Source organism: Schistocerca gregaria, chromosome 10 (assembly GCF_023897955.1).
Source record: "Schistocerca gregaria isolate iqSchGreg1 chromosome 10, iqSchGreg1.2, whole genome shotgun sequence".
NCBI lineage: Eukaryota > Metazoa > Arthropoda > Insecta > Orthoptera > Acrididae > Schistocerca > Schistocerca gregaria.
The window spans coordinates 192,454,634-192,476,626 of NC_064929.1; the positions used below are offsets into that span (position 1 = coordinate 192,454,634).

General features: G+C 45.1%; 1 protein-coding gene across 1 annotated transcript in view; it reads left to right on the forward strand.

Annotated features, from left to right (window-relative positions):
- The window catches only part of LOC126293589 (carbonic anhydrase 2-like), a 217,208-nt gene that overhangs the window by 188,397 nt on the left and 6,818 nt on the right, over positions 1–21,993 (forward strand). The window contains exons 4-5 of the mRNA XM_049986863.1: positions 8,584–8,722; positions 14,041–14,146. Coding sequence (XP_049842820.1) covers positions 8,584–8,722; positions 14,041–14,146 — 245 coding nt within the window. The remainder of the gene's footprint in view (positions 1–8,583; positions 8,723–14,040; positions 14,147–21,993) is intronic.

Consider the following 21,993-nt stretch of genomic DNA (forward strand, 5'->3'; position numbering starts at 1 on the left):
AGCCTCTCCCCCATGTTATTCAATCTGTATATTGAGCAAGCAGTAAAGGAAACAAAAGAAAAATTTGGAGTAGGTATTAAAATTCATGGAGACGAAGTAAAAACTTTGAGGTTCGCCGATGACATTGTAATTCTGTCAGAGACGGCAAAGGACTTGGAAGAGCAGTTGAACGGAATGGACAGTGTCTTGAAAGGAGGATATAAGATGAACATTAACAAAAGCAAAACGAGGATAATGGAATGTAGTCAAATTAAATCGGGTGATGCTGAGGGAATTAGATTAGGAAATGAGACACTTAAAGTAGTAAAGGAGTTTTGCTATTTAGGAAGTAAAATAACTGATGATGGTCGAAGTAGAGAGGATATAAAATATAGACTGGCAATGGCAAGGAAAGCGTTTCTGAAGAAGAGGGATTTGTTAACATCGAGTATAGCTATGGTATAAGTGTCAGGAAGTCGTTTCTGAAAGTATTTGTATGGAGTGTAGCCATGTATGGAAGTGAAACATGGACGATAACTAGTTTGGACAAGAAGAGAATAGAAGCTTTCGAAATGTGGTGCTACAGAAGAATACTGAAGATAAGGTGGATAGATCACATAACTAATGAGGAGGTATTGAATAGGATTGGGGAGAAGAGAAGTTTGTGGCACAACTTGACTAGAAGAAGGGATCGGTTGGTAGGACATGTTTTGAGGCATCAAGGGATCACAAATTTAGCATTGGAGGGCAGCGTGGAGGGTAAAAATCGTAGAGGGAGACCGAGAGATCAGTACACTAAGCAGATTCAGAAGGATGTAGGTTGCAGTAAGTACTGGGAGATGAAGCAGCTTGCACAGGATAGAGTAGCATGGAGAGCTGCATCAAACCAGTCTCAGGACTGAAGACAACAACAACAACCCTCTTACGTAAACACACTGTATGCAGGGCTTGCCCGGAGGAATCTAACCATCTGTTGGCGTAGCGGAAAGAGTAATCTACGGTAATCCGAAGGTCGTGGAAAGAGTCCTTAAGCGGAACATTCCGTACAAAATCGACATTGATTATGGCACGATGTCAATCCTGGGAATCCAACACAGTCGATAATTTCTTATTTCAAGTTTGACTCAGGTCAATAAAAGGGAAAATAAATATTTTTCGTGTGATATAATTAAAATTAACAATTTTCTGATATTTTTTTCCTTTACTTGTACTGTGAAACCTCTCATGTTGTCAAATTTCTTGATCCTAGGTCAAAGGGAAGTATCATATTGGTTGTAATAAGAGAGTAGCGAGTATCAAATTATGCGACGTAACTGGTCGTACCAACTGATTCCGTTGACTTAGAAGCTTAACTTTTACGCGACCAAGGAACCATAGACCTACGTATGTGACATAAACCTCAACTTGACACGTGTATCGGTTCTTGAGAATAAAAGGATCTTAGCACTCAGTCGTCACGCCACGAGTGGCCTACCGGGACCATCCGACCGCCGTGTCGTCCTCCGTGGACGATGCGGACAGGAGGGGCGTGTGATCAGCACACCGCTCTCCCGGTCGTTATGATGGTTTTCTTGACAGGCGCCGCTACTATTCGGTCGAGTAGCTCCTCAATTAGCATCACGAGGTTGAGTGCACCCCGAAAAATGGCAACAGCGCATGACGGCCTGGATGGTCAACCATCCAAGTGCCGACCACGTCCGACAACGCTTAACTTCGGTGATCTCACGGGAACCGATGTATCCACTGCGATCTAGCGGACTCACGGAAAACCTATATCTGGATGGCTGGACGCGTTTTGAAGACAGGAGAAGAGGTATTGTCGAAAGCAGAGCTGTGAGTAGTACTCGGGTGGTTCCGTCGGCAGAGCACTTTCCTGCGAAAGGCAACGTTCCAAGTTAGAGTCTCGGCTCGGTACACAGTTTTAATGTGACAGGAAGTTTCGGAATGAAATCTGTCTATAGTATAAAAGTAAACATAGATGGTGTATATACTTTTAAAGGAACAAATAATGTCCCACAGTACATGGAAACTTTGTGGATATCGATTCGGGCGACAAACTCGAAATGCATCGTCTCAGTATCGCGGTCAGCTGAGGCGCGTTATATTCCGTCTCTACGCTGCCGTTTTTGAGAATTGAGCGACAATATTTAAAAATGATAATTTCAGATGTATAACTGTCCACAGCTTTCGGATATTTCATAAAAATAATTTTTACAAGCAAATGCCGTTGAGATCCGGGTAATAGTCATTCTTGGCGTGAAGGATATCGTAGAGGGACAAAATATTTAAACGGGCAACAATGATGAATACGAGTGGCCTAGCGATGCATAATTTTCGAAGATATGAAAATAAGTTTCGCCTGTTATGTATGCTACCCATCACCAAACACCAGTTGTTTGAGTTGCCTACAGCCCAGGCGCATCGCTGGCTGAGGGGAGTTAGAGCCGCTTTACGGCAAGACCGTGCCCGTGTCCCGCAGACCACTGAGCGGCTGCTTCTTCGTCTCGCGTTTCTTTCTGTTTACTTCCTTAATTTCACTCATCGAGTGTAGCAAGACTAGAACTGGACAGCAGCTTCGCTGGCGAGTGACTCGGAGCTCCCGACTATAGCAGCGCGCTGCCTGCCTCTGTCTACAGTTGTCTTGTCTCGGGAGGCGACGAGGAAACGGACAAGGCGGACACGCACATCACCGTGTGTTGTGATACACTTCACTCATCTAACAAACATGTTAGGTTAAGTGACCTAAATACACTGACGGAAAAGGTACCGCAAGACCAAGAAAGAGTTGTGTGACATAAACGAAAGTTGGTAGGTGTGTTTGTTCAAATTTCACACAAGTCACATAAGAGCGGCGCTAGTAAAGCCGTTGTTGTTGTTGTGGTCTTCAGTCCTGAGACTGATTTGATGCAGCTCTCCATGCTAACCTATCCTAAGCAAGATTCTTCATCTCCCAGTACCTACTGCAACCTACATCCTTCTGAATCTGCTTAGTGTGTTCATCTCTTGGTCTCCCTCTACGATTTTTACCCTCCACGCTGCCCTCCAATGCTAAATTTGTGATCCCTTGATGCCTCAAAACATGTCCTACCAACCGGTCCCTTCTTTTTGTCAAGTTGTGCCACAAACTCCTCTTCTCCCCAATTCTATTCAATACCTCCTCATTAGTTATGTGATCTACCCATCTAATCTTCAGCATTCTCCTGTAGCACCACATTTCGAAAGCTTCTATTCTCTTCTTGTCCAAACTATTTAACGTCCATGTTTCACTTCCATACATGGCTACACTCCATACAAATACTTTCAGAAACGACTTCCTGACACTTATACCATAGCTATACTCGATGTTAACAAATCCCTCTTCTTCAGAAACGCTTTCCTTGCCATTGCCAGTCTATATTTTATATCCTCTCTACTTCGACCATCATCAGTTATTTTGCTCCCCAAATAGCAAAACTCCTTTACTACTTTAAGTGTCTCATTTCCTAATCTAATTCCCTCAGCATCACCCGACTTAATTCGACTACATTCCATTATCCTCGTTTTGCTTTTGTTGATGTTCATCTTATACACTCCTTTCAAGACACTATCCATTCCGTTCAACTCGTCTTCCAAGTCCTTTGCTGTCTCTGACAGAATTACAATGTCATCGGCGAACTTCAAAGTTTTTATTTTTTCTCCATGGATTTTAATACCTACTCCGAACTTTTCTTTTGTTTCCTTTACTTCAAGCTCAATATACAGATTGAATAGCATCGGGGAGAGGCTACAACCCTGTCTCACTCCCTTCCCAACCACTGCTTCCCTTTCATGCCCCTGGACTCTAATAACTGCCATCTGGTTTCTGTACAGATTGTAAATAGCCTTTCACTCCCTGTATTTTACCCCTGCCAACTTCAGAATGTGAAAGAGAGTATTCCAGTCAGCCGCTATGACGTTGAAAATCACGTATTCGAGTTCATTGGACGTGATGATTTGAATTTGGTCAAGAATGCCTTCAAGGCGACTAAGATTCCAATGCCTTCAAGGCGACTAAGATTCCATTATCAACACCCACTGAGTTTGAACAGAGTTGTGTAATAGGGCAACGAGAAACTGGTTGTTCCCTCTGCGATACTGCAGAAAGACTTGGCAGAAATGTAGCCACTGTACCTGACTGCAGGCAGCGATGGTCACAGGAATGTACGGTCGCAAGAAGCCCGGGCACCGGACGGCCACGTGGCGGTACCGAGAGGGAAGACTATCTTGTTCGGCGTGTGGTTCTCGCGAATTGTACTGCATCTGCAGCAGCAATCTGAGCAGCACGTGGCACCACAATGTAATAACGAACTGTTACAAATCGATGACTTGAAGGATAGCTCCGAGCCACACGTACTGTAACGAGCATTCCATTCACCCCAAACCACCGCCATTTGCAACTTCAGTGCGCCCAAGCGAAAGCTCACTGGAGGGCAGGATGGAGGTCTGTTGTGTTTTCTGATGTTACTGCTTCGGTGCCAGTGATGGCCCTGTGTTGGTTAGGAGGAGGCTATTTGAGGGCCTGTAGTCAGCCTATCGGTATTGAAACGGTACATTAGTTTCCGCTGCATAAGCAGCAGGTTTCGCTGCTCGCTCGCACCGAGAAATACTAACGGAGGCGGCTCCACCGCCAATTTTATTGCACGACGCTGCCGGCCGCAGGTGCAGCAGAACCCATGTGGACCGGTGGAAAGAAATGTATCAGGCATCATAATACGTATTATATGTGTTGTGTGTTATGTACGTGAATGTGAATCTGCACATGAACTTTCCTAATCCTCCTCACACCCATAAAGCGTGGCCGAATCTCAGTTGGGAAGTAGTTCTGTAGTATAGTAGTGCCAACCTCACTCCTGGGTAGGAGATCAGAGAGACAGCACAGGCAGGTAAAAGTGAAAGACGTTTCTGTGTCACAAGATTTGGGGTGGAGAGGTTGGTCACGGCCAACTGATCGACCACCCTCTCCACCGGGGCCCAAGAAGACCTCCGGGTACCCGCAGTATTCTGTAAGTGTTACAGAAGACGGGTAAGTGAACAGACATGCCCTCAGTGCGTCTGTCTCGATGTTCAAGCGTGGAAGAGAGGTATTTGAATATTTGCACTAATTCTTTTACTTCCAGCTTCGGATTGTGTAAGGAAATGAATGTTCTCTTTTAATATCGGAAATTTGACCCCTTGTGTTAATGTTTCTGGTCCCCAGTTTGCCCGTTATCCTCCTCACATAGTCGATGTCCCATGTAAAATACTGAGAGACTTTGGAGGTATACATTTGGCCAACGCAATTCCGTCTTGCCCGTAGAAATGTGCGTGCAGATTAGTATATAATATACACGAGCTATAAGTTGTAAAATTTAATATCTATGACCTGGAACAATTGCTGCAATCGCTGTGAAGTCGTGATAATGTTTCAAATAAATAGGTAATCAATTGTCATCAATCTTTAACATACCCTAAAAATCACAAAGGAGTCAAGTCAACGGATTTCATTTAAAATAAAATATATAGAATGCAGGACCCACACATCAGCCCCTTTCCTAGTACCGCACAGAAAGGACACACTCTCTAGGTAGCGGTCCCAAGCTCCCCTCCCCAGTTATCCGTTGTGCAATTTTCATTCAGGGCTTGACGACATCAACTTTCATCTAGCGTCCCTAGGCAAGGAGGTTTGACGGTAATCTTTCAGAATGCTAGGCGCACCCATCCTACACCTGGAATTATGATCTGAGGTGCGATTTCGTATGACACCAGGAGCACTCTCGTGCTTATTCCACGCACCCAGACTGCAAATCCTACCTGTTGTGCTGCCATTCATCAATAATATCCCAGGGGTGTTTTCCAACAGAATAACACTCGTCCACATACCGCTGTTGAAAGCCAACATGCTCTACAGAGTGTCGACCTGCGGACTTGGCCTGCTCGACACCAGATGTGTCTCCATCCAGCAGGTATGGCACATCATCGGACAACTGCGGCGTCATCCACAAACAGCGTTAACCGTCCCTGTACTGACAGACCAAGTGCAACAGGCATGGAAGTCCATCCCAGAGATTGACATCTGGCATCTCTACAGCACAATGCATGCCCGTTTGCATGATTGCACTAAATATTCCAGCGGTTACACCGGCTATAATGTACCAGCATTTTCAGTGGCTTATCTCGCTCTTACATTAACCAGTGATCTTGCAACGTTCATCACTTACGTACGTTACCTAGACGAAAGTGTTTCCGCAATTTGATGACTCTGAAGGTGACAGGGGTAAAATACAGGGAGCGAAATGCTATTTACAATTTGTACAGAAGCCAGATGACAGTTATAAGAGTCGAGGGGCACGAAAGGGAAGCAGTGGTTGGGAAGGGAGTGAGACAGGGTTGATTATTTCTTCGTGTTGGAATTTCTTACCGTCTGTGTGCGTCTCTCCTGCAAAATCAGCTTAATTGGTCTTACGATTATCTAACCCAGAGCGCATCGTATAAGTTCGCTTAAGGATGAAATTTTAATCAACATACGATACAGAGATGGAAATGTCGTAGTAGCAGTTTGCTAGTGTCCGACCATGCTGTTTCCGTCAGAGTGTGTTAACCGCGCCGCGTCTTTGCTATCGCGCGGTCGCTCGATTCCTCCCCATCGCTAATTTCCTGCGACGCCGGTCTCAGTGTTTGCCTTCGTCGGCTGCTTTAATACGCTGAGTACTCCCGCGCGCTGTCGGCGACCTCGCAAGGCACGTTCCCTCACCACTGGCTGTGCCATTTAACGAAAGGCAAATAAGCAGATCGTTAGGGCGTGTGCCGAATCGATGTACGTGCCGCCACATCACGGACGGGGTGTACGCACCCCGCGCCTTTACCACCGTCGAACGCATGTCCTCCATAGGGGAATCGGTACGAGACTCAAACGGCGGTATGTTTGTACGATCCTCCTGCCTGAAAGATTTCTCAAATGATGCTAAATTTAAAATTTCTGTTTTCGTTTCGCTGTCTTCCGTTGCCAGGCCAGACTGGTCAGTGAGTGATTGGATGGAAGCCTTCGACCCGCTTACCGATTTTACGTAAGACCAGAATTTCCTTGGTTTTTCAGCAAGATCTTTTGCTAAGGTATGACGGTGGTAGTGGTTGAATGCTTCGCGCAACGCTCTTTTTACAGCGGCACCTAACTTTTGCCTGTCCTCATTCTCCCGATCCTTCTTGTACTGCGAGTGAAATTGCCTTTGCTTCCTGAGCATTATCCGAATTGCGCTGTTAACCCTTTCGTGGGCAAAAGTATTGAACAGTTTTTTTAATGAATGGAGAGCAGATATTAGTTAACAGATAGGTATATTTATCACACAGAATACTAAATTTGCTCCAATTGTGAAAGTGAGGTCACGCAACAAGGTGGGAAGTATTCTTCCCAGTGCCCTTCCTTGGAGTTAAATGACAAAAACAACTTTTTCAATATATGTCGTATTTATTTGATAAATTTACTTCTCTTGTTACAATAATTGTTCAGTTACTTACCATGAAACTTTCTGAAACATGGGTCTATGCAAAGTGGTATTTGACAATATGTACAAACACAGCGAGTGCTCTTTTCCGCAGCTTTGGTACTACAATGACGGCACGTCCAGTAGGTTTCTCCTAAAATGGGTTGATGCTCCCCTACAGCCACATGACGAAAATCTTCCGGTACTTTACCTCTTTTTGCCAGAAAGACAGGTTTTTGTCCACGCCTTTTTTGGGATGAGAAGCCAGCGATCAATTGTCTGGCTAGATGGATCCTGTATGTGAGCTGATCATGCTGTCTACTTCCTCTTTTACTTATTTTCCACAGGATAAAACTGTTCACTGCAACAGTGTCCACCAGGAAATAAAATATTCTGTGCCACCATTTTACAGAACGTCTGCCAATAGCATACCTTTCTCGTAATTGATCAAACTTATCGACACCACCCATTATTTTGTCGTATTCTGCCACAACTTCAGGACAAGAAATCTCTGTACTAGTACCATCCTTGTTTTTCCTTTTCACTGTGCCTGTTTCTCATGGGTCATGAATTGAGGACAGGAAAGTGGCTGGACGGTTATCCATCCATTTCACTTCTGAAATGGCTCCTTTTGTTTCAAACTGGAATTGTCCTCGTTCCTATTTTACGTTTTCCTTCATAAATTTGGGTAAATCAAAAGTATTTACCTTGTACTACAGCTTTGAGGAAAAAGTCGCAAAATGTCACGCAAACAGCACTGAAAGGCTCCTCTGCAGAGCAACACTCAACTGTACAATGCCTCTGCGCGAAGGTACAGCAAAAACGGCGGGAACTCCCGATTGGAAGTAGTACCCTACACTGTTCACTAGGTGGTAGCACCATACAGAGGTGGGAATTGTGAATCCCACGGGACTAGGAGCGAGTTCATTGTAGTGGGAAGCATGTTTCCCACGGCTCACGAAAGGGTTAAACCACTCAGTTAACCTTGTCTTCATGCTGGATGCTTGTTCGGCGACTGCGAGGTCTACCTATGTTTATTTTGTGGTCCCCATTAGCAAGTTCCCAGACCCACAACGGCCGTGGACGCACAGAGAAAAGAGCGGAGAACTCACGTCTGCGTATTTTGCAGTGCTGGTGCAGTTCAATACGTCCGAGCCGGCCGTGCTCTCTGGCGGCCCGCTGCGGGGAAACTACCAGTTCGCCCAGCTGCACTTCCACTGGGGAGCCAACGACTCCGTGGGGAGCGAGGACACCATCAACAACCACAGGTAACCAGTCGGGCAGGCGAAGCTTCTCCGCTGCTATAGTTCAATTCTATTATCTTGTCGGCTCGCGCATGCCCGCCCAGACGCGGGAGACTGCTGCGTTGCCAGTTGCACACGACGGACGCGCCGTTGAGAGAGGAGCGCGCAGTTTATGAAGTAAGCCACCACAGCCGCATTAACCCTTTCGCTGCTACAAACAGGTGCTCCCCGCATTCCGCTCTGTGCGCGATTTTGTCACTGCACTTCTCGCCTGTGCGGACACATGGTGTTCCGACTGCTTTGACACACTTCTCATTCGATTTAACAAAAACTATTTGGCCCAAAAATTTGATTTTTACACATCTTCTTGACTGATACCTCCCCCCATAAATGACTTAACTTTGTTTTCGATGTTCAACGCAGTTATTGTGCAGCATTAAAAGTAGTAAACCATTGCACGAAAGTTTGAAGAGTTTGCAGAGGTAAATGTCCATAGCGTATACTTTCCGTATGGTCGATTTTAGTTGCCACCATGTTGAAATGAAATGTGGACAAGATACCTAAATTTCATATAAAATTTACTATATAACAATATCTCATTTAATTTAAGTATCACATAGGTGTCGTATGTAACATTGAGAAATATTCCATCTTTCGCGACTGTAACAAAAGTCTTATTTACACCGGGCGCGTTTGGCTTTACTTCAGTCAATCAAAAGCAAGTAGACAAAATACATGAAACAAAACTGTGGACTTAGAAAAACATTAGGACTTGAATATACCGTCTATCAGTGAAGTGCTCGAGCTATGTCAGATATATCTTTTGAGTGTAGCACACACAAATAGCATTTATTTGCTAAAACACTGATCAGCCGACAGAAATATTGAATATTGTGTTACCGCAGCACAAAACTACGAAAGGTGACTTAGCAATGGAGGAGACAAAATACTGTCCACTGAAGATGCTTCAAAAGAGAAAAACGCGTCTGGTCTTAATAAGACGCATATTACAGCTGCAGAAGAGGAATATATTTCAATACCATTGGTGAAACTGCGACTGTGGAACAAAAACAAGAAAGAGAACATGAGTACCATTGTGTATGTGCCATACCTTTAATTGATTGAAGTGCTTTAAAATAAAACCAAACGCTCCCGGTGTAAATCAAACTTTTATTACAGTCGCGAAAGATGGAATATTTTTCAGTATTACATACGACACCTATGTGGTACTTCAATTAAATGAGATATTGTTATACATGAGGAGCACGTCTCTGTAGCAGCGAAATGGTTAATGAAGAGACAAAGCACTAGAAATTTCAAAAAAATTACGTTCAAACGAATAAAATTCATGAAGTAAGACACTTCGATATTGTTTTTAAATAAAAAAAAAATATTAAGCACCACAGAAAGTTTGATCTCATATCATTTCACTTAGCAGCCCAACACGTTTACCGTTACACTAATACAGCTCGTCTGGTAACCAACCTCCTTCAGGACTCTAAACCGTCTCGCTAAATATTAACAAACAAACACTGTTGGTATGACTATGAATTACTCACGCTTCATCGAAGTACAATAGGAAATAAACAATCACCGCTGTTCTTTATTGCGAAAAAGCGGTTCGTGAGATTGGTACAAAAACCTTTCCTTGCTATCGCCTGAATTAGGAGGCTTATTGTTTGTTTGGTTTAATTAATTAATAGAATATGAAGCAACTAGTATAAAGAATGGTTTTTCGAAGCTTTCTATAAAAGAAAGTCTGCTATCAACACATTGCTTTTGTTCAATTTATGACTGAACGTTTCTAAAACTGAAGACACTCGTCCGTGCTCTGCACTGCAGTCGAGATCTGGCAACGTCGTTCTCTGTTCATTGGCTGATTGTTTTGTGACGTCAGATGTGCAGAACGAACCTAAACTCGGCCACCGTCGTAAATGATGCGCGCTACACCTACAGGGCACAAGCCGCCACCCGATACTGTGTATGCATGAGGTAACTCGACCCTCTCCTGCTGGCGAAGGAATATGCAGCAGTGCCAACTTTAGCTACAAATAACACGACATGCTGTAGCATTGCAATAGACAGTGTTGATTCCATTGTAGCGCCTGCTCTGAGAAAAAGGGAGGGGACGGCTTGTTTCCCCTACACGTTGCCTTCCCCCACAGCAGCCTGTATCTTAGGCAGGGATCGTGTCCTTGCGTTCCCAGGGTCCGCTGATAAAATGCCAAGTCATATTGCACGCATTGTACTATAAAATGTTCATCGTGAGAATAAACCTGATGTAGGCATTGCACCATGTATTCTTCCGCGTTTGCTTGAGTCTCATTCGATTTCGTTTCCTATGAAGCGGACGCCAGGCCTGTCCAGTAGTCAAAAAATGGTTCAAATGGCTCTGAGCACTTTGGGACTTAACATCTATGGTCATCACTCCCCTAGACCTTAGAACTACTTAAACCTAACTAACCTAAGGACATCGCACAACACCCAGTCATCATGAGGCAGAGAAAATCCCTAAGCCCGATGGGAATCGAACCCAGGAACCGGGGCGCGGGAAGCGAGAACGCTACCGCACGACCACGAGCTGCGGACTCCAGTAGTCAACTGCGATCATAAGGATACGTTTTATGCTGTGTTACACGCACATAGACTGTGCAATAACTTCTTTACCGGCGCATTTAATTTGGACATGACTGGCCAGCCAGCTAGTCCAGCCAAGCTTGTCCAGTAGTCAAGTGGGATCATAAGGATACGTTTTATGCTGTGTTAACACGCACATAGACTGTGCAATAACGTCTTTACCGGCGCATTTAACTTGGACATCACTGGCCAGCCAGCTAGTCCAGCCAACCTTCAATGATGTGAGCAGCTGCAGTTGAGACGTAAAAAGAGACGAGCAGAGAATCAATATAGCTTCGAATGTCACTTAATTTTTAAAGAGAATAAACTAATTTCGACAAAACTCCAGCACTACGACACGCTTCTTAGGTGACCAGACAGAAAGCATGAAATGCTCTCGTTCTCGCCTAACATGGTTTTCTAGTTACGAACAAGACTGATGAAAATTTCTAACTTAAATAGGATAATTTTTTTCTGAGAGAGTTATGTATGATGCAAAACCATACTGCAGGGATTTCACCGTATTGTTGAATACCGAAGCCACTGTAGGGATTAATTACAGTCAGTCGTCTCGTGATCTCTTAGCTCCTTCCTTATCCGAATCGGAGAAATGCATTTCAGTTTTGAAATTGTTATCTGCTACGTTGATACACTCGACAACAGAATTCACGAAGCCACCCAAGTGCCGCACTTTCTCCTCTTCTCCAGTGGCGTGCGCTTTTTATATTCCGCCAGCGTTCGGCAGTGACATGTGAAAAAGCTCCGTGCGTTAGTTCCATTACGTCTGGCAGCTTAACTCTTGTTTCTCGCGACAGACCTGTTAACTTGGCTCCAGATCAGTTCTGTTGGGTCCATATTGTAATGGTACAGTGGCAAATGTAAAAACGCATCATTTGTGTGGTGTGCTCGATGCTGTAAGATAATTGTTTCTCATGTTTCTACGACACTCTTATCATACTGGTTCGTGTGACACTACATCTGCGGTATAAAACAATGCGATTTTTCATGTTTGCCCCAAAAAATTTAAACTGTTATGTTTTCTTAATTTAAGCAACCTTTACTAACAATCTATTACAAAATATCGATGATTAGGAATTTATATTTGAAATAAAACCAGGAATTTCGCGTGCAGCATGTAATTAGAAACAAGAAGGCGTGCGTTATTCATAATAATGGTGAATCTTACAATCACGAAATGTAGGTAGGCCTATTTAAAATTAAACTAAAAACGAAAGATGACCAAGACGAGATCTGAACCAGCGATACATGAACACCAGATTAACACTCCACTACGATACCTGCAGTGTTATGAGGAACATTAAGAACAACCTATTTCTCGGCATTCTTTAACCATGTTCCACTGACGAGCATTGGACAGCCTCAACCACCTTCAATACTGCGAATTAACAGCGCGAAAATCAAGGGGACAACAGTATAGAGACTGTCACTGTACGGTACACGATTTTGCCGGCCGGTGTGGCCGTGCGGTTCTAGGCGCTTCAGTCCGGAACCGCGCGTCCGCTAGGGTCGCAGGTTCGAATCCAGCCTCGGGCATGGATATGTGTGATGTCCTTAGGTTAGTTACGTTTAAGTAGTTCTAAGGTCTAGGGGACTGATGACAGATGTTAAGTCCCATAGTGCTCAGAGCCATTTTTGGTACAGCATTTTTGAAAAAAAAAAAAAAACGTTGATGGCTGTTAATACATTAGAATATCTTAAAATTTCATTTAACGTAAGCTAGTAATAAGATAACTAATATATAAGTAGGACCTACTTCCAAGAGCGTAACAACACCAGTGTACGTGTGCTGTGGTTTCTGGCAAGTCATCATGTTTGTGTTTGTTTACGTCAGGTTCATTCTTATGATGAACAGAGTATATAGTTCGAGTTGTTCTTTTAAACAATGGCTATTAAACGATAAATAAGACACTAAAGCCACTCTTAGTTGGGATATAAAAAGGATAGTGATGCCGAAACCATAACTGTTTGGTCAGCTTGCCTGACTGTGCGCCCAATTTCCTATGAATTTATAGACGACACTCGTTCTCTCGCACAAGTTCAGAGGTCGATCCCAGCCTGCAGACAGCACACAATAGGCACACGCAAGTTAGACGACGGTTGGAAAAGTGTTTACACTTGGCGCATTTTAGATTCGTATTTAAAATCAAACTGTGCACACATAATGCTGAAAGGAAAGCTAATATATTGTTTTCGATGCAAACAATTCTTACTCTTTGTTTTTGAGTGTCTATGATGCATCCGTGCAATACTGTCCTCCAGAGGAAACACTTGTCGAATCATCAATGGGATTTCTTTCTGCTGTCAATATACCTTCTACCTTCTAAAAAAATAAATAAATAAATTGTGAAAGGCATTCTACTTCTTAGCTCTTCCACAAAGTTTCTATTTTCTGTCACGAAACTTCCAGAAAACCTACAGATTTTACATTTTCCAGTGCCCTTCCGTCCAATGATATTTTTATGGGACCTTGACGTTTGCAGATTCCCATCACTTGGGTCTCTCCTACATTTATTACCATTCCATTCGCTTTCGCAGCTCTTACGGTCCTCTCCGTCACGAAACACAGTACTTTCTCTGATTGAGCCAGCAACGCTTGATAAACTCTGCACACAGTTCCCTTATATTGTCTGCTAAAATAAGTACCCGAGCGACTAAACCAGAGTTCTTCCGCCTTCGCTTATGGCCACCTCCTCCCTGTGTTGCAGCTTCCCCCTGGAGCTGCACATGGTGTTCTACAAGACGGACTACGGCAGCTTCAACGGTGCACTCAGCCATAAGGACGGCCTCGCAGTGGTTGCGCTCTTCTACGAGGTAACATCAGACATCTGCCGTGCAAAGCAAGCAGCTGTTTTCAAATCACATGCTCGATGATTAGCTATGTTTTCATAGCCCAGCAGTCAGTGTACAGCTTCTAACAAAGGCAGCGTTATCAGTAGATTGGAATTACCTGAACAAACACTACTGTCACGGAGACAGGCCACTTTCAGCAACCTGCCCAGCTCTTTCATTTCTTCCTTAATTCAAAGACCGCTTTCAGTACTTCACATCACATAGGAGATCGTTTAGCAGTGTGGAACTAGCCAAGCTATACATTAACAGGCAGAGCCTACCACTTCTGCAGAGCATACTCAGAACAAATTGTGAGAACCATTAATCCACTCAAATTGGTAATTATGCTCATTACTTCTAGATTACTTTATGTACACAATGTGATCAAAAGTATCCGGACACCTGGTTGAAAATGATTTACAAGTTCGTGGCGCCCTCCATCGGTAATTCTGGAATTCAATATGGTGCTGGCCCACCCTTAGCCTTGATGACAGCTTCCACTCTCGCAGGCATACGGTCAGCCAGGTGCTGGAAGGTTTCTTGGGGAATGGCAGCCCATTCTTCATGGAGTGCTGCACTGAGGAGAGGTACCGATTTCGGTCGGTCAAGCCTGGCACGAAGTCGGCGTATCAAAACATCCCAAAGGTGGTCTGTTGGATTCAGGTCAGGACTCTGTGCAGGCCAGCCCATTACAGGGATGTTATTGTCGTGTAACCACTCCGACACAGGCCGTGCATTATGAACAGGTGCTCGATCGTGTTGAAGGATGCTATCACCATCCCCGAATTGCTCTTCAACAGTGGGAAGCAAGAAAGTGGTTAAAACATCAATGTAGGCCTGTGGTGTGATAGCGACACGCAAAACAACAAGGGGTGAAAGCAACCTCCATGAAAAACACGGCCACACCATAACACCACCGCCTCCGGATTTTACTGTTGGCACTACACACACTGGCAGAAGACGTGCCATCGGATCGCCACATTGTGTACCGTGATTCGTCACTCGACTCAACGTTTTTCCACTGTTCAATCATCCAATGTTTTCACTCCTTACATCAAGCGAGGCGTCATTTGGCATTTGCTACCGGCGTGATGTGTGGCTTATGATCAGCCGCTCCACCATGAAATCCAAGTTTTCTCACCTCCCGCCTAACTGTCATAGTACTTGCAGTTGATCCTAATGCAGTTTGGAATTCCTGTGTGATGGTCTGGATAGATGTCATCCTATTACACATTACGACCCTCTTCAAATGTCGACGGTCTCTTGTCAGTCAACAGACGACATCGGCCTGTACGCTTTTGTGCGGTACGTGTTCCTTCACGTTTCCTCTTCACTATCACATCGGAAACAGTGGACCTAGGGTTGTTTAGGACTGCGGAAATCTGGCGTACAGACGTATGACACAAGTGACACCCAATCAGCTGGCCTCGTTCGAAGTCCGTGAGTTCCGCGGAGCGCCCCATTCTGCTTGCTCTCTCACGATATCTAATGACTACTGCGGTCGCTGATATGGAGTACCTGGCAGCGCAATGCACCTAATATGAAAAACGTATGTTTCTGGGGGTATCCGGATACTTTAGAACACAGTGTATGTGTATTACGAGAGAAACAACCAGTAATCCTCCTACATTGCTCATCTGTTGTTACTTTCTAATACTGGCACTTGAAACAAAGCAATTTAGTTCTACACACACCACTATAAGCTTTCTGTATACTGGAAAATCAGGATCTGATGCAAATATTAAGAGTTATGCAGAATTCATATACCTGAATCCAAGTATTGAGGAAAAATTGTAGAACGATAGTGGCTAAAGAGATATTATTTTCCTTTGTTTATACATACTTGATGATATTCATGATGTCCACTGGCACCACTTCTAGGCTTTTTTACTAGAATACAAACTTTCATTGTGAACCCCAGAGAGGGGTGCATCGTCTACATGGAAATAATTTCCACTACCAGTGTTGCATAATTGTTGAATTAGCTCGTTATTAACTATAAATACCATTAGGGAGTATACATATTGGCATGTAAGTGTAAGAAACACTATGTCGTTGAAGAGTTTTCAACAGGATGTTCAGCAATCAGTTCACACAATTTATTTTTATTGTCCACTTCTATAGAATAAGTACTTTCTTTTAATTAACAGAAGTGCCCTACACTGTTGTGACATAGGACAGAACTGCGTGAAAGTATATCAAATTCTTGTCAGGTTTCCAGCCGGATTAGGCTGTCATCTGAGCACAATATTTCAGCGGGCCACCTGGCCGCCATCATCAGGTGGGAACAGCTGCGCTGCTCTCGCCGATAACTGATTCCAATCCTTTTTTTTTCTTTATTGAATTTCGATTCCCCCGAAGGGGCGGGCTGGCAGCAGCTTATTACGCTGCTCTGCAGCCTGCATACTTTTTAAAACGTAAGAAGAAGTTAAGAAACAATAAAAGCAGGCGATAAAACGGTGACTTAAATTGTAAAACGGCGGAAAATTGTGGAAAGTTAAAACATAAAGTAAAGGGTTGGCAAAGCGAATAAAATACACAGGAAGCAGACAGGTAACATAGTAGACAGACAATTAAAAAATATGGCGACAGTCTGGTTTCTGTTCGCAAGAGATATAAAATCACACCCAGCGGCAGTATGATGTCCGTTTGCAACACTTCGAAAAAGACACACAACACTGAACACTCACTGTAAACACTGTACTAAAATGTCGGCACAAAGAGGACACACCATAGCCTAGGGCAGATGGGGGGAGCGGGGGTGGGGGGGTTGGACTTGGACTTGGACAGATGAGGGGGGAAAACAAGGAGGGAGGAGAGGAAAAACAATAGCGGGGGTAACCAAAGGAGGGACAGGACTCAAAAGGGGGGGGGGGAGAGGGGCAGGGCAGACGTGAGAGGGAATGGGAAAAGGCAGAGGAGGGAAGTGCAAAAGCACTCAGGGGAGAGAAGGGGGGCAGAGAGAGGGTAGGTGGGGAAAAAAGAGGATGGAAGGGGGGAGAGGGAGCCCGGGAAAAGGACGGAGGAAAGGAGGGGGGGTGAGGATCAGAGTTGATAGGAGGGATAAATAGAGGGAGAGAGGGAATCATCTGGGAGGGGGAGTTGATGGAAGCCACCTTGGCAAAGGAGATGAAGGGTGTAGAGATGGAGGGTTGGGGAGGGACACAACAGTGAAGATGTGGCAGGGGGTGGGGATGGGAGAGGAAAGGAGCAACCAGGGGGTGAGGGGGGATCAAGGTGGCGGGAGGTGTAGAGGATGCGGATATGTTCAAGGAATAGGAGCAGAGGGGGTGGAAAGGATTCAGGTCATAGAGGATCCGCGTGGGGGACGGGATGCATATACGGAAGGCGAGGCAGAGTGCATGACACTCAAGGATCTTACAGAATTTGGGAGGGGGGCAGATATCCAGGCGGGACTGGCATAACAGAGGATGGGAAGGATTAAGGATTTGTAGGTTTGAAGGATGGTAGAGGGGTGCAACCCCCATGTCCGGCCAGAGAGGAGTTTGGGGAGTCGGAGGTGGTTGTGGGCTTTGGATTGGATGGAGCATTGATGAGGGATCCAGGTGAGGCGACGATCAATGGTGAGGCCAAGGTAGGTGAGGGTGGGGGAGAGGCGGACAGGACGGGCGCAGACGGTAAGAAAGAAATCCAGGAGCCGGAAGGAGCGAGTGGTATGACCTACGATGTTTGTCTGGGTCTTGGAAGAATTGATTTTCAGGAGCCACTGTGGCAAAATGGTCAAGGTGATTCTGGAGAAGGCGTTGAGACCGTTGGAGGGTAGGAGCGAGAGTGAGGGATGTGATGTCATCAGCATATTGCAAGAGGTCTAATGGAGGGGGGGGGGGAGGTTGAGGCATATCTGCCGTGTATAGGAGGTAGAGGAGAGGGGGGAGGACAGAGCGCTGGGGGCACGCCTGCAGAGGGGTAGAAGGTGTGGGAATTGGCATTATGGATGGATTCCACTCCCAAATGACTGCACCTTTATATTCATCGGAAGTACAACAGCGCATGCAGTAGATACAGTGTGCACGCACTCAATTATTGCTGATGCCTCCCGGCGCAAAAAGAGTTGCAGCACCTCCGGTGGTGAATACTGTTGAAAACGCTATATCGTTACAAATGATTAGCCGGTCCGTGTGACCGAGCAGTTCTAAGTGCTTCAGTCTGGAACCGCGCGACCACTACCGTTCGCATGTTCGAATCTTGCCTCAGGCATGGATGTGTGTGATGTCCTTAGGTTTAAGTAGTTCTAAGTTCTAGGGGACTGATGACCTCAGATATTAAGTCCCATGAAATATGAGATCAGATGTGTTTTTAGTCCGCCAGCTAAGATTCAAGCACTTCTTGGCTCTGTTAAATGTGAAGTCTGGCATTTACAAAATATTGTGTTAGTGCGGGGAAAATTACATTGGCCAAACTATTTGTACCGTCAATGCCAGGTGTATTGAACATCATCACCATACGCGATTATTACAACCAGATAAATCTGCGATGGCTGAGCATTGCCTTACAGAGGGGCACAGGATGCTATACAATGAGACGTAAGTAGTTGCAAACGCTTCGCGGTACTGGGATTGTGTTTTAAAAGAATCTGTCGACATCAGGCCAGCAGATAATATCATTATTCGTGATAATGGATACCCACTAAGTAAAACTTGGAATCCTGTTTTATCAGACATGAAGAAACAATGGCACCTGAATCGGCAGGTTATGAATAATCATTTCTAACGACATATCGTTTTCAACAGTATACACCACCGGAGGCGCTGCAACTCCTTTTGCGCCAGGGGGCAACAGGAATGATTGAGCGTGTGCGCACTGTATCTAGCGCACGCGCTGTTATATTTCTGATGCATATAAAGGTGCAGTCATTTGCGAGTGAAATCGGCAATTACAGCGACACATCCGGAACCTCCTTACAGCAAAGAAACGCCGGTACTGGCGCCAGACATGCACATGCCTCAACTCCACCCTCCCTGTCAACTCCTCCAAGTACTGGTCAGCCTTCCATCGCCTTACTGGTAGCCATCACACCCCACATTACCCTATCCTCCATGACGATCGACCCTTTCCTGACAACCTCAGTAAGGCTAACCATTTTGCTTCCCGCATCTCTGAGGTCTTCTCCATTCCTGACGATCCCCACTTTGATTACTCCCTCTTCCCCACCGTCCTTGACTGCACTGACATCTCTGTTCCACCGCTTGCCCCTAGCTTCCAGCACTTGGATCGGTTACCCCCCTCAGACATCAATACTCCCATCACTGCACCCGACATCACACTTGTCCTCTGCTCCAAACGCAACACCGCCCCTGGTCACGATGGTGTCACCTACTGCCACCTGAAGGAATCTCCTCCCCCCCCCCCCATCCTTCCTGGCTGTCCTTGCTACTCTGTACAATGTCCTCCTCTCCACAGTATTTTACCCCAACCTCTGGAAGACTTCCCTTGTCCTGCTGTTCCCTAAACCCAACAAACCCTCCCTCTGATACCTTTTCCTATCATCCCATCTGCCTCACCTCTGTGTTCAGTAAGGTCTTAGAGACCATCCTCTCTCATCGTAATCACCGCCACCTTAACCAGCACCACCTTGTTCCCCTTACCCAATGTGGCTTCCGGCCTTCCTTCTCCGCCACCGACCAGCTCCTTAACCTAACCAGTCTTCTTTCCCTCCAACTTAACTCCCGTCACTCCACTATCTTTGTTTCTCTTGACCTCCAGAACGCCTATGACCATGTCTGGCATCCCGAGCTTCTCTTCAAACTCCAGACCTGTGCTCTCCCCATCAACTTCGTCCGTCTCGTTGCTTCCTTCCTCTCCCATCGTCCCTCCTATGTGAGTATCCACAATTCCAACTCCCATACTTTCTATCCCTCTGCTCGCATGCCCCAAGGCTCCATCCTTTCCCCTCTCCTCTATCTGCTGATATGTCCAAGCCTCCCCCGCCTGTTCATCTCCTCCAGTTTGCTGATGACACCGCCTTCCTAGCCCTTTATCCTACCCTTCAACGGTCCTAATGTACCCTCCAAACCCATCTTGACCAATTCACCGCTCGGTGCAACCAGTGGTTCCTCCGTATCAACCCCTCCAAGACCCAGTTGATCATCATAGGCCGCACCACTCACTCCATCTGTCTCCATGATTTCTACCTCATCATTTATGGCCGTCATATCCACCTCACTCCTACCCTCAAATACCTTGGCCACACCCTTGATCGCCACCTCACCTGGACCCCCCATCTCCTGATCATCCAACACAAAACTCACAACAGACACCGCCTCCTGAATCTCCTGTCTGGCCGGACATGGGGTCTGCATCCTTCCACCATCCTTCTCACCTACAAATCCTTGATCTGCCCCATCCTCTGTTATGGCAGTGTGGCTGGGATTTCCGCCCCTCCTAGGTTCTATAAATCCCTCCTAATCCTCGAATGCCTTGCACTCTGCCTCGCCTTCCACATCTGCCTTCCATACCCAAGGAGACCTCATCCCTTTCCCCCACCTTCTCCTTTTCCTTGAACACATCCACACACTATATATTGTCTGCTAGATTGATCCCCCTCACCCTCTGGTATCTCCCATTCTCTCCATACCCAGCCCATTGCCGCGCCTTTACCATTGTGTCCCTCCCTCTCTCCACACCCTCCACCTCCTTGCAGGTCAGCACAGTGGCGCAGATATCTGGGTGCAGAACAGGCAACACTGACCTGTCCGCATGCTGGTGACACCTCACATCTGGATGCCCAGCAACTTTGCATATGGAGCCTCATAGAGTCTCTGCCCAGTGAACACTACTTTGGTCTACCAAAGTACTTTATAATGTTTGAAACTGTATAATGTGAGATTTTGTAAGAGTAAGCTGCAGGTTGTGAACCAGTTGCAAGTCTGTGCCATTATTCTCCTGCCTGTATCTGCTATGGACCTGTTTGGATCTTTTATCAGCAGACTTGTGTCACCAGCAAACATTACAGTTTTAGGGGAGTAATCCAGTGCTCCAAGTAAACATTTATTTATCCCTATAACAGAGCAGGCCAAGCAGCAACTCCTGCAGTGTACTGCATTAAATTTTAATATTACCCCACTGTTAGTTTTAATCTTATTCTGTCATCTCACCTACTAATGTGGCCCTCTTTTTATTGCAGAATGAAACTTGTGACATACAATAGCAAGTTACTTGTTAATTTTCAATTTTGGGAGAAAGCTGATTATTATCATTTATAAATTTCATCCATACTGCATCCTTCTTGCAAACTACGTTGGGTAAAGTAAAAGTGATTCCATATGAAAAGAACTAACATTCTACAAAAAAAAACATCCCTCACAACTGTGCTCATTTAACACTGAATGTGTCATTCAGTCAGTTTTTGTGTTGTTCAAAATGCCAGTCAACTCATAAATGATGGTGTTTATAGAGGTGTTTTTTATCAGGGCTGCTTCACAGAGTGAACATTCAGTATTCAATATGTCAACAATATTGAACATAAAATGTCACAATTCTTGGACTAATGCTGTTTCTTACATTTAGCTCAAATATTGAAATGTTAAATTTGTTACACTTATTTCTTCTGTTTTTACTCATTGTTCATTTGCTGTAGCAGCTGCAAATCAAAGTTCATTAAAGGCAGAACTTTTCATAAGTAAGTACAGGAAAGTCACGTGACCTGAGTGGTGTATATTGCTGACAGAAATTCTGTTCTCCACATACATCTTAGTGTTCACCCCACAGATTTTCCTGCTCTACAATTCAGACAGAAGACGCAGTTGTCACTCTTTCTTGTGATGCAGGTATGTGTCTCATCAGCAACTGCTGCATTGTCTTTTGGGGTC